The sequence below is a fragment of the Narcine bancroftii genome, chromosome 11 (assembly GCF_036971445.1).
Source record: "Narcine bancroftii isolate sNarBan1 chromosome 11, sNarBan1.hap1, whole genome shotgun sequence".
NCBI classification, from domain to species: Eukaryota; Metazoa; Chordata; class Chondrichthyes; order Torpediniformes; family Narcinidae; genus Narcine; species Narcine bancroftii.
In genome coordinates this window covers 49653535-49665833 of record NC_091479.1, presented here as the reverse complement: position 1 = coordinate 49665833, position 12299 = coordinate 49653535, and the positions used below count along the sequence as shown (strand labels likewise).

The 12299-nt window shown below is 42.1% G+C and overlaps 1 protein-coding gene across 9 annotated transcripts in view; it reads right to left on the bottom strand.

Moving 5' to 3' along the window:
• LOC138745761 (endophilin-B1-like) overlaps positions 1-11424 on the bottom strand; it is a 36899-nt gene extending 25475 nt beyond the window's left edge. For 2 of the 9 annotated variants that reach the window (XM_069903056.1, XM_069903055.1), the window contains exon 1: positions 10087-10167. In XM_069903056.1, the coding sequence (XP_069759157.1) occupies positions 10087-10116 (30 nt within the window). In that variant the 5' untranslated portion in view covers positions 10117-10167. Of the gene's footprint in view, positions 1-10086; positions 10168-10290; positions 10377-11077 lie in introns of those variants that run through there. The other 7 variants (XM_069903057.1, XM_069903054.1, XR_011346493.1 and 4 more) reach the window with 6 other exon arrangements.
• Between the last annotated feature and the right edge of the window lie 875 nt (positions 11425-12299).

The window sequence follows — 12299 nt, the reverse complement described above, 5'->3', positions numbered from 1 at the left end:
ATGCAGCTCGTATTTGCACAGCAGATACAATAAGGGATCCACCCTTCTCCCTCTCCTTCATAGTGTCTATTTAAGACAAACATTTTTCTCTCAATTTGCCCATAATTTGCAAAGAAATGATGATGAGATCACGAGATGTAGCAGTAGAACTTCATTCATCTTTTGATTTGATCGTCTAAACAAGTTTTTAAAAAATTACAGAGCAGTGAGTGTCTGGGATGCATTGCTGGGGTGGAGGTGGGGGCTGGAGCAATAAGGACATTCAAAACACTCTAAGATACATGGATGGAAAAATAATAGAGGGTAATGAGTGTGAGGTAGGGAAGGGTTAGATTTGTAATGGCACTGATATACCATCGTTTACAAACAATTAAAGAATACCCTCACTCGTTTCTTCCAGAAGACAATGCAGTCGAACTTCTTTATCCAAATCAGACACAACATTGCATTCTATAACTCCCCAAACACCACCCAGCCAAACCCCTTTAACCTTCTCATTGGCTCAGTGCCACATGGTAATCCTGACCCTCTCTCTCTACTCCTCCTGCATCTGAGATCCATCACCCATATACTGATATTTATCACACCTGGACACATGGGCTAATCCTCCAGCGTGATGCTTCAATTACATTAATCAGTGGAAACTGGCACCATTCCCAAAGCAGGCATATGCATCACCGTGATAGCCCCCTCCCCCCCCCCCCACCTCCAGCCTCCGATCCATGCAAGGAGGCGACTGAATGGAACTGTCCCCAGTGTAACGGTCTGGAGGGTTGAAAGTTCACCCTGATCTCGTATGATACTAGAAGACAGGCGATGCAGGAGTACGACTGGTCCTTTCGCTCTGGCCCTGATGCAGAATGTGGACATTCGAAATACACTGGCTTCAACCTGTTGATGGAAACAGTGTTACCTTTTCCATTCCTGTCAATCACAAAACACTATGGATGGTGTCATAAGACCTGGAAAGAACCATTGTTAATGGGCTAAAGTGGTTTACGAACAACATCATGTCAAAGAAACACACGAGAACACTGTTGTCAATCATTTGGCACATCCACTGGAGATGATGCTGCCACATAGGAGAACATCAGAGTAATCTCATTTTCTCGAAGACAGTCAAGATAACTGACCTATTCATGGAGCACTGTGCCTGGACTCAGATTCACAAACCACCTGGCAAGGTCAGCAGACAGCCATAGACTAGCTCTACCACTAAACATCCATGATCTGCCCTAAGAGCTGTAGTTACGCAAAGGAGAACCATGGGTAAACGTTCACTCCATGTCGATGATTTGCCACCTGCTGTCAATGGTGCTTTCGATCGTCAATGAAAATGCTCAAAGAAGCTGTTGGCCTGAAATGCTTAGCCGTAATTCAGGTAGTGCCTAGAGGATCAGTGAGAGTGCGGACCAATGCTGACTTGAACTGAGACCCTTGATCTGTTGTAATAGTGCCCAGAACACCAAAAGATGGAATCCAATGATCCACAAAAGTCCAAGCAATTGTCTCTGCAGAGATGCCGATGATAGGAATTTCATCCTTCCACCTGGTAGTCCTGTCCTCAACTGTGAGCAGATAACTACATTGCTGAGATGCCGGAAGTGGACCTTCCAAGTCACAAGGTGCACGTGCTGGAAATAGGAATCTAAAACAACAAAATCCCCCAGCTTGAATTTCATGTGCCTGGAGACTTTAGGGCGTTGACCCAGCAAACAAGTCCTTGCCCACATTCCAACATTCTGTTTAACATGAAGCCAGGTAAGATGTTCTTTAACCAGTTTGATTGATGCTCTTCTACCAGGAAGAGATAGATTGTGAAGAGAAAATCTCCTGCCTCATAGCCGCCCACACAAACAGCCTTGTCCTTCCTGTTGGGGGAAAAAAAAAATCAGACCAACTTTTCAGCCGATTCATCCAGGGTCACATCTTGAAGATGGAGACCAGAGTTGATCTGGTTACACTGGATTAAATCGGGATCAGTGCACCGTGCATGAGCCATGGCATTGAAATTGATGTCAGTAGTTGTATGTAATGTCGCACCTGGATTGGGCACCAACCACAGCATTCGCTTTCTCTCAGATGTCATGTGTGTCCGATGAAAATTGAAGGATGAAGTGCAAGTGCCAAATCTCCCTTGGCAAGTAGAGATACAGTATGCATAGAGGCTTGTGGTCTGTACAAATGGTCAAAGGATGACCTTCCAGTAAAAAAGCTGAAATATTGGATTGGAAATTGGGATTCATGAGGGAATTACAAAGAAACATATCCAAATTGTATCTTCAACTTCAAGAGGAATCTCCAAACCCAGACTTGAATAAATCAAAAGAAAGATGGGAATTGGATTTGGGAACTGAAATTGACCCTTTTTGCTGGTCTGACATTTGTTGGGACAGTAATTAATGTTTTTGATAGATTAGTTAATTATAACTTATTCATCAATTATATTTAATGCCACAGCAATTAATTTATTCCTAATTTTTCAAATTCATGTTTTAGATCTGAATCCCATCTTAAAATTGATTGTGGGGAAATGCAAAATTGTATTCCCTTAGCAAATGTGACTTATAATATTAGAACTGGGTATGATACATGCATCAAAATATGGAATCCATATTTAGATATGGGTTTTGATATCTAATGTTTTCACTTCTCCACCCCACCACCACTTTTCTTTAATCTTAATGGTTGAACCTTATCATGTTGGTTTAATTCTATTATTTTATTAATATCCTGCCTTTCCTTTTGGGAGGGAATAGTTATCACAGTAGCTTTGCACCTAGATCTGTATTTTTTATCTTTTATACTTTTTTCTCTTCTCACTTTTATGTACAGTACAACATTTATTATTTTATTCTATTTTGATAATTGTAAGTATCATTTGGATACGATTCTATTATTATATTGAACTGTATACAAAACTATAAATATATTTTTTTTAAAACTGAAATGTTTCACTGCGAGATAGATAGCTAAGAGTTCTTGCCCAAATGTACTATATTTTTCTGAGCTGGTGACCACTTGGCTGGAACAAAAAATGCCAAAGTTTCCAATTGCCCAATTGCCCACTTGGAACACTGGTCCCACAGCACTGACTGATGCATCTGTGCTAAGAGAGCAATGCCTTGGGCATTTGATGTACAACCTTAGTGGCATTTGTAAGAACAGTGTTCACATCATGGAAAGCACACACGGCATCGTCTTTCAAAGTTAAGGTCTTTTTTAAACAGACATCAGATCCTTTGAGTCATTCAGCAAGAGGTAATAGAGATTCTGTGGCATTCACCAGGGAACAGCAATAAAAATTCCTCATACCTAAAAATCATCACAACTGGCCAACCTTAACGGAGGGAGGAAATTCTCAAAATTCACGCACTTCTCATTCATCAGGCAAAATACCATGTTGCATAACTCTACGTCCCAAAAATACAAGATCAGAAACTCCAGAAACACTTTCCTGGGATTGATCACGATGCCACATTCCTCGCCTCGGAAACAATGAGATAAGGTGGCTCTTGTGCTCCTTTTCATCCACACTTACAACCAGAATCTCCTCGATCAACATAAGCACCAAACAAACCCAAGGCCAGTGAGTTCGTGGTCCATGAACCACTGGAATGTCTGAGCTGCATTCCATAGACCGAATGGTATTCTCAGAAACTCAAACATGCCGAATGGGAGCATCACTGCTGTCTTTGTGACATCCGGAGACTCAAATGGAATCTAATAGTAAGCACGTTCTAGATCTATTTTAGCAAATGCATATTTGCCGTGGAGGTTTGCTGAGAAGTCTTGTAAATTTGGAATATTGTTTCAGTCAGGTACGGTGGAATTGTTCAGGGGACGATCATCTCTGCAAGGCCGCCAATCCCGAGTATTTTTCAGAACCATATGCAACCGTGAAGCCCAGTAGCTGTCAGATCTGTGGACTACGCCCAACTCTTGCCAATCCAATCTTGCGATTTTAAGATAATCTGAGGGTATTACGAGCCTGCGTCTCAGACCTTGCCTTTATATGGTGGCTTATTGCATGTCTGTACACCGGTATGATGGGGTCACGAGGCGAGGAAAACACTTGAGCAAGGCTTGGAAAGGGCAGGAATCAGGTTGAAGGCTTGTCAGGCAGCAGATGGCATTGGAAGGACAACAAATGCAGCTCACTTGCATTCAAGAGCTGCAGACCACACAACAACGTTTTTCCAAATACATCACGGAAAAATGTGACCAGAAATCCACTCCCAAAATGGAATTTGCCGCATTTACAACTGAAAAACCACCCAAAAAGATTGCAAGACAGAAATGAAGCACGAGTAACCTGTGGCCATGTTTGAAAAAGAAAATCATTTGTAGCTGAAAGAACACATGACATATTAGAAAGACTATGTTCCTCAGAGATTGGAGGGACCGGCACCAACCCAAAGTGACAGATAATTTTGGAGTTTTACATAGAGATGGCAAACAAATAACCTACTCCAACAATTGCCTCAAATTGTTTCCATTTTTCTCAGTTGCCTTCGATAATCTCTCTCAAATGAGAACAAGATCCCAAGACAAAAGAACAGAACCAGGCCACCAGGCCCATTGAATCTGCTCCGTAAATACACACTGAGCTACTCTACACTCCTTCCAATTTCCAGCCTTTTCCGCATATCCCTTCATGCCCTCACTAACGAGATACTTGTCTATTTCTTGTTTAAATACTCCCAGTGATCTGGCATCCACTGCTGTATGAGGCAATAAGTTCCACAGCTCCATGACACTCTGGCGAAAGAAGTTCTTCCCAATCTCTGTTTTGGATGGATAACCTCTAATTTTCTTGTCCTTGACTCACCCACCAAGGGAAACATCTTACCCGCATCCACCTTTCAATATACAAAATGTCTCCATGAGCTTTCTTCTTTAATTTCCGATACCCCAATGAATACAATCCAAGAGCTGTCAAACACTCCTCGTACATTATATTTTGTATTCTGGGAATCATCCTCGTCATTCTCCTCTGCACCCTCTCCAACAACATCACATCCTTTCTCAGATAGGGGGCCCAAAACTGCACCCAGGACTCAAAAGGAGGGCTCACCAGTGCCCCATAGAGCCTCATTAACATCTCTTTTCCCTTGTACACTATTCATCTTGAAATGAATGCCAACATAGCATTCGCTTTCTTCATTACCAATTTCACCTGCTCATTAACTTTTAGGTTTCCTTGCACAAGGACACCCAGGTCCCTTTGCACATCCAAGGTCTGAATTTTCTTCCCATCCAAATAGTATGCTTCCTGTTTATTTCCACTGCCAAAATGTACAACTGAACATTTCTCGGTGTTAATACTCATCTGCAATCATTTTGCCCAGTTTCCTAATCTGTCTATATCGTTATGCAACTTTACGGTTTTTACACTTCCTACTCTGTCCCCTATCTTGGTGACCTCCGCAAATTTGGCAACAAAATCATTTAAACCACAATCCAAATCTTTAATTTCTTTTTGCTTGGAATATATCTATCCTGCATTCTTTTTATTACTGCCACATGCCATTCCAGAATCGATCATCACTGAACCTGAACATGTTTATTGTGATAAACATCTTCTAATAAATGTTCTGGGTTTAATTTTTAAAAATGTTGTTGTGGTTCCTCTTCATCACCTCTTTGGAAGCTGAATTCACAAAATTTTCCAAATATTTTTTCAGCAATAATTCTGTGGTACAGAGGATTACTCATCTTTCCTAGAGGTTAAAAATTGCATTTTGATTTTGTTGTCTCAACTGAACATTGTACAAAGTGAAGGCTGATTAAAATGCATTCAGTAATGATGGCCTTCAAATTTTGGAAGATTGAGAGGGGATCTCATAGAGACATATAAAATTCTGGCAGGACTGGACAGAATGAATGCAGATGGGATGTTTCAAATGATGGGAAAATCCAGAACCTGGGACCATGGTTTGAGGATAATAGGCAAACCATTTAGGACCGAGATGAGGAAGAATTTCTTTACCCAGAGGGTGGTGAATCTGTAGAATTCATTGCCACAGAGGGCAGTAGAGGCAGGTTCATTAAATATATTTAAGAGGGAATTAGATATATTTCTTCAGTATAAGGGTATTAAAGGTTACGGAGAGAAGGCGGGGACGGGGTACTGAACTTTAAGATCAGCCATGATCTCGTTGAATGGCGGAGCAAGCTCGAAGGATCGAATGACCTACACCTTCTCCAATCTTCTATGTTTCTATGATAAACTGCTGTTTCTACAGGGAATTAACTCATGGAAATGTTCTAAATACATTCATTGGAGATAGACCTCTGTGAAAAGTTTACTGCCCATCGGCAACAATCCTTGAAAAGAGATGAATCATCACCCAACAGAGCAGCCCAGGAATAGGCCATTTGGTGAACAATATCTGTGGTGACCATGATGCTCATTTAAATTAATCCCATTTGTCAGCACATGGTCCATACATATCACCCATTCCTTCTTGTTCATGTGCCCAACTAAATGCCTCTTAAATCATGGCGATTTCACCACTATCCTGGCAGTGTGGGCCAGACCCCCACCGCACTGTGCAAAAACCTGCCTCGCTTCTCTCCTTTTCCCCTTCTCATGTTCAATATAGGCATCGTAGTATTTTTAGATCTCCCACGGGGGCAGGAGAAGAAGAAATCTACCTTCTCCAGGACTATAATAATTGGATAAATTTCAACCAGGCTATCACTCAGCTTCCAATGCTCCAGAGAAAACTATGCAAATCTGTCCAATCACTCCTCAGAGCCAATGCTCTATCCCAAGCAACCCCCTGATAAACTCCTTTTGTCATGCAGCAACTAGAATTGCAGAAAACACTCAAAATGTGGCCTAACCACATTTATACTTAATGCCCTGCTCAATGAAGAATACTTTCTTTAACACCCTACACTTGTGTTGCCACTTTCAAGGAGCTCGCGCTTGCACCCCAAGATCCCTCATTGCAACACCACTACAAGTCCTCTCAAAGAGCAAGACACTTGTACCGATTAAACTCCATCTGCAATTTCTCTGCCCACATTTATGTCATCTGGTTTGGAAGGGAAAATACGAGGGGAACTGGGTGAATCAACAAGAGAGAGAGAAAAATATGGGGGGGGTGTGGTCAGGTTATATGAACTTGGAAAATTCCATATTCATACCATCAATTCACAAATGCAATAAGAGATGGTTCCTCTGTATTTGACCTCACCCAGACAATGGAGGAGGCAGAAGACAAAGGTCAGAGTGGGAATGGAATGGAATTCAAAACAGCTTGTGACCATGAGCCAAGATGGCCATTGTGATCCAAGTGGAGGCGCTCAGCCAATCTGTCATTTACTCTGGATTGGGTTTCCTGCCACAGAATGCAAGGACATGGTTGGAGGAGGTGATTGTGAAACATTACCCTGCATGAGAATCCCTGGATGGTGGTAACTGATGTAGATTGCAGGAGAAAATGCCCGAGGACTGGGAGGAATTAGGAATCTGTAATTATTTGAAAGATCTTACTGTAAGATTCATCACCAGTGAGTAGAAAAGCAGCTTCACTCTATTCTCCCTCTCAGAAAGATTTAGTTAATAAACAAAACAATCAACAGACTTTGAAAATACCCACTGTAAAAGACTCAAAATTCAATTCTAGATTCACTTCTGGTGGAAGTATGAGAGCCAGTGGCTTGCTTAATCAGATTAGCCTTATTCTCAGTTTCCATTTTGACTTTCACACCATCAAATGCAAGCCTGGTTTTTGATCCCCAAGTATTTTTTATCCTTACCCACTTTGCAACCACACCTAGCTGAAATTGGAACAAAAAACAGCTAATTTTAACATGTATAAATCATATACAAAATAATTTACCCACATTTTCACATCACTGTAGCCACTGAGTGATAACTTGTGCCCATCAGGAAACTTCACCAGCCACTAAAGGGTGCTATTTACCTTGGTGTTAATGACTCTGTTCCAGTGTTACTTTCAGACATAATGACATATTCAACATATTCAATATTTCTTTTCTTACTGACCAGAACTATCAGGCATTGTGTAAAAAAGAGGAAAGCTCAAGTCAACCAGGGGATACAAACTCCTGACTGCAATGTTGCTGTGCACATTTGCTACATTATTGAAGTCTCACAGAGCTTACAACAGATATTCAAAGTCAAGCAATAACAGAAATAACAGAATATTACAGCACGGTACAAGCCCTTTGGCCCACGACGTTGTGCTGATCTAGATATTTCTAACAAAAAAAAACCCTTTAGCGGCTACTGCGGTAGATGCTACTAAATAAAGGCAAACACATACAAAGGTAGTCATCTCAAGACTGGTTTATTGCAGACATACACAGACCTTTTATTCCCTGCCTATCAATGAGAATATTAGTGAACACCTTCCGGTCCACAGGACCAGCAGGTTAAAGCTACGAGCCATTAGTGCCCCGTGCCTTTAGGCAGGGGCTTCATCTGATCCACTCACTGTACTTTGGTACCTAGCACTGTTAGCCCGCGACGTGTCAGGTAAGTCTGTGAACTGATGGTGGTATTTTGTAATATCGCGCTGTGCATCCGCTACAACCCTGTTTTTCTTTCACCCATATATGCCTGTCTAAGAGTCTCTTAAATGCTCCTTACGTGATATTGTAATGGATAAATATATTTGAAGAATTTGGTAATATTTGGGATTTTGGTAAGATTTAGAGTAGGTTACATACATTTTAAAACAGATCTTATTTGAAAGACTGAAGAAATATTGAAGATCTCTGGAGAATGTTATTCACATTCACAAGTAGGTGTTACTCAAACTGATGTCATCAAATGAATGACCATTGTTTGGAAATGGAGCTAGGATGGCTACAAGTACCTTTCTGCAGGATGCTTCCAGGAAAGTCACTTCTCGGTTTTGTTTATCTCACACTAGGTTAAGCAGAAGAAAGAACTCCTCTTGTTTGGAATAAGAGGAATGGAACTCTGTAGTAGCTTGCAGAAAGAAGTTACCATCTGGAAAACCCTAACGGGGAAAGGTTCATCAGTGAGACACTGAGGTGAATAATGGTGGTACCTCAGTTGTGGAAATCCTGGAACAACAAATCTCTCTCTAAAAACCCTACAAGAACTATCCTGAGCGGTAAACATTTACATTTACCTTTTGATCACCAAATCCTGGTGAAATTTATACACATTCCATTCTGTGCACAGCAGAATTGCCTGCATCCAGAGAACTTGGAAGAAGGAGAAGTGAGATTGAACTGTGAACGAAATAACTTTTCTTAAATTTAAACACATTACAAACATGTGCACTTAGAATTAAAAGGGGGTAAATTTGGGTTTGTTAAGTATAGAGTTAAGTTAAAGTTTTGATTCTATTTTCATGATTAAATTTGATTAAAAATAACTTCTGTTTTAAAAACCACTTGTCTTGGTGAATGTCTCTTGCTGCTGGGTTTTGGGATCCTTTGGGCTCTTAACAATATCTGCTTGGATAATGACATTGGGCCTGTTCAAAGTAGCAAATGGCTTATACCAGCAGGAGTTTCTATTTGATAAAAAAATATTTTTATAGGTGGCTGGCGTTTCCTAAAAATTAATACTTTCTCCCTCCCTAAACCACATTCAGCCCCGTGACATCTTTCTACGTTGCATTACTGGGACCACCAAGGACCTGACCCATTTCCCATCTCTCCTTGCAATGCCAATATGGCAGCTGCCATTAAGAACTGACAAATCACATTTTAATTCAGCAAGTAACATGAAGGTTATCCTGACATCCTGCTTAAAAGGAAGGGTCAACAAACCTTCCTAATTTTGTCACTTCATTTTTATTTTGATTCCCATGGGGCATTAGCAAAAACTGTCCTATCCATTGGCTCACCAAATTATGAGTAAAATCATGATCCCTGTTCCTGAAAACCATAACTTTCAATGTTACACAGATAATCAAGGAAGAATTCTGTAATAAAAGTGAATAAAACATTGAAAGAATTTCCCCCTTATCAACGCTGAGATAGTAGCCACCAGGCGACCAGGCAAGCAAAAAAGGCCAAATCACTGCAACACTTGGAGAGTCCAAGATGACACAGAGTCCTCTTTACCACTGAGAAGGAGCCTGGGCCTAGCACCATGTGTGGCCTGAGATGCGCTTGACTTCCGAGTAGCGACCAGCCAGCTGGAGAGTGATGCCACAATGCAATGACGTCACTGCTGGAAGTCAGGGGGTACATCACCAGAAGTAGGTGGGCCAGTGAGCACATGTGGGGAATTTAAACCAGTAAAGCCAGTCTTTGTTTTACACTCACCTTGTGGGGACATCTCTTTATTTGGTAGCACTGCTGCAGTGGATGCTACAAATCGATAACTTCTTACTTGCTGCAACCAAACAGGTCTGCAAGATACACCAACCGAAATAGAAAACATGACCAGAAATCCCAGAGATCATAAATTCAAAAGGATTGGTGAAATATTTACTCTGTATTAACACTAAAGTCCCTATATTTTTCAAGGCATTCGGACATAACTGAGAAACATGACATTTTAAACACATGGTACGTCAGGATCATAATGGTTGTAGCATTATTGTTCAAGTGACACAACTTTAAAAAATAACATCTAACTTTATGAAGAATGTGATGCTAAAACAGGAACAACGGATGGAATCAGACACATTCTATGAGCATTGGGAAGCAAATAAAAATGGATTGGTTTTCCATCCCTTCCTAAGTGACCCAATGACCCCGACAGGTCCTCCCCGACTTGCAACCGGAGTGGAGTTCAAAGGTCCCACAATGATCGCGTCGGGGGAGGGTGGGTCCACGATGGTCGCGTCGAGGTTTTGACCCCGTGCGAGGAGCCCTGAAGTCTTAGAGCCTATTTTTTTAAAATCAAATAATTTGACAAACGAGAACAGAGACACGGGACACGTAAAACCCAAAATGTGCGGATTGACTGAATGACTCAGGATCCATCGGCTGGGGGCAGCCATCTTAATTTCTGTGCGCATGCGCCAGTCTTCAGTTGGCGCTTGCGCACACATGCGTATCTGCAACATATGCGCGAACTCACCACGCATGCGCTAATCAGACTTACCAATCGCCTGCCTCCGCCACCTCCCGCTGCAAATATCCCCGCGGCCTCCAGCCTCGCCCTCTCGGCGATATCAGGCCTCGCACCAACGCCTCGGCTCCACCCAAACACCCCGCCGGTACCGGCCGCTCCCTGGTGGGGTCAACGGGCTGCAGGTCGCCCGTTTTCTCTGCACCGACGCCGCCGCCAACTTCTTCCCGTTGGGCCAGCGGGGACGCGACGGACCCGGAGCAGACGATGCCGCCGCCAATGTCCCGCCTCCCCACAGCACGAGCCAATCAGCTCCCGAATCCGTCTATCAATCCAACCCGATTTCAGCGTCCAATCAAATAGCGGCCTAACTGAATCAGCCCATTGGATCACGCAACTGAAGCAACCAATCAGCGAGCGAGCGAACACGCAGGCGCACCTAATCAGCATCGCAAGACAGAAGACAGGCAGTCGAAGGAGCAGGAGACCCTTCGGCCCTTCCATTACCAACTACCCCAACAACTCAATCAAATCCTTAGATTTCATCTGATCACTTTGTCCTGGCTCCAGGATTCCTCTGATCTCAAGAAATACATTGTACCCCAACTACAAGGGAGATTATTTATTCTCAATCTTTCCTTCATATATATTACCACTTCCAATTTAATGTCTGTTATTTTTTCAAAGTATCTGCATCTAAGTTAAATGCATATGATCCCTCTACGAATGTGTCCGCCAATAAACTCATCACAAGTCCATGGATCCCAATTTCAAATGAACCTTCAATAGGGTAGAGAATTCCAAGGATATTTCATTTTCATTGAAGACATTTCTTAAAGTCTAAGCAGCTGATTGGTTATTGGGAAATTGTGACACTTGGTGTTCGGCTCCTTTGCATTATCCTCTCTCGATCCGTGCTGCTGTGTCCCCTCATAATGTTGTAAGGTCATCTTCCTTTTTTCCAATGACAAAGAGATCCATTTTTAAACTTTCCTCCTATCACCGTTAAAACATCCCAGAAACAAATTTGACAATATGTGTGCACTTCTCATTCTTCATATAAGGAAACTGGACACATGACTCCCGATGTGAAATTGGAGCGTGCACGCTACTATGAAGGGTGGAAAGAAGGACACACACCCAAGAAATCAAAGCCAAAGATGCTTCATTACACTGGCAGCTCTACTTCTATTCTCTCCCTGCTGCTGTCGACAGGAGTGATGTCACATCCGCGCCGGCCTCCGATTGGTCAGTA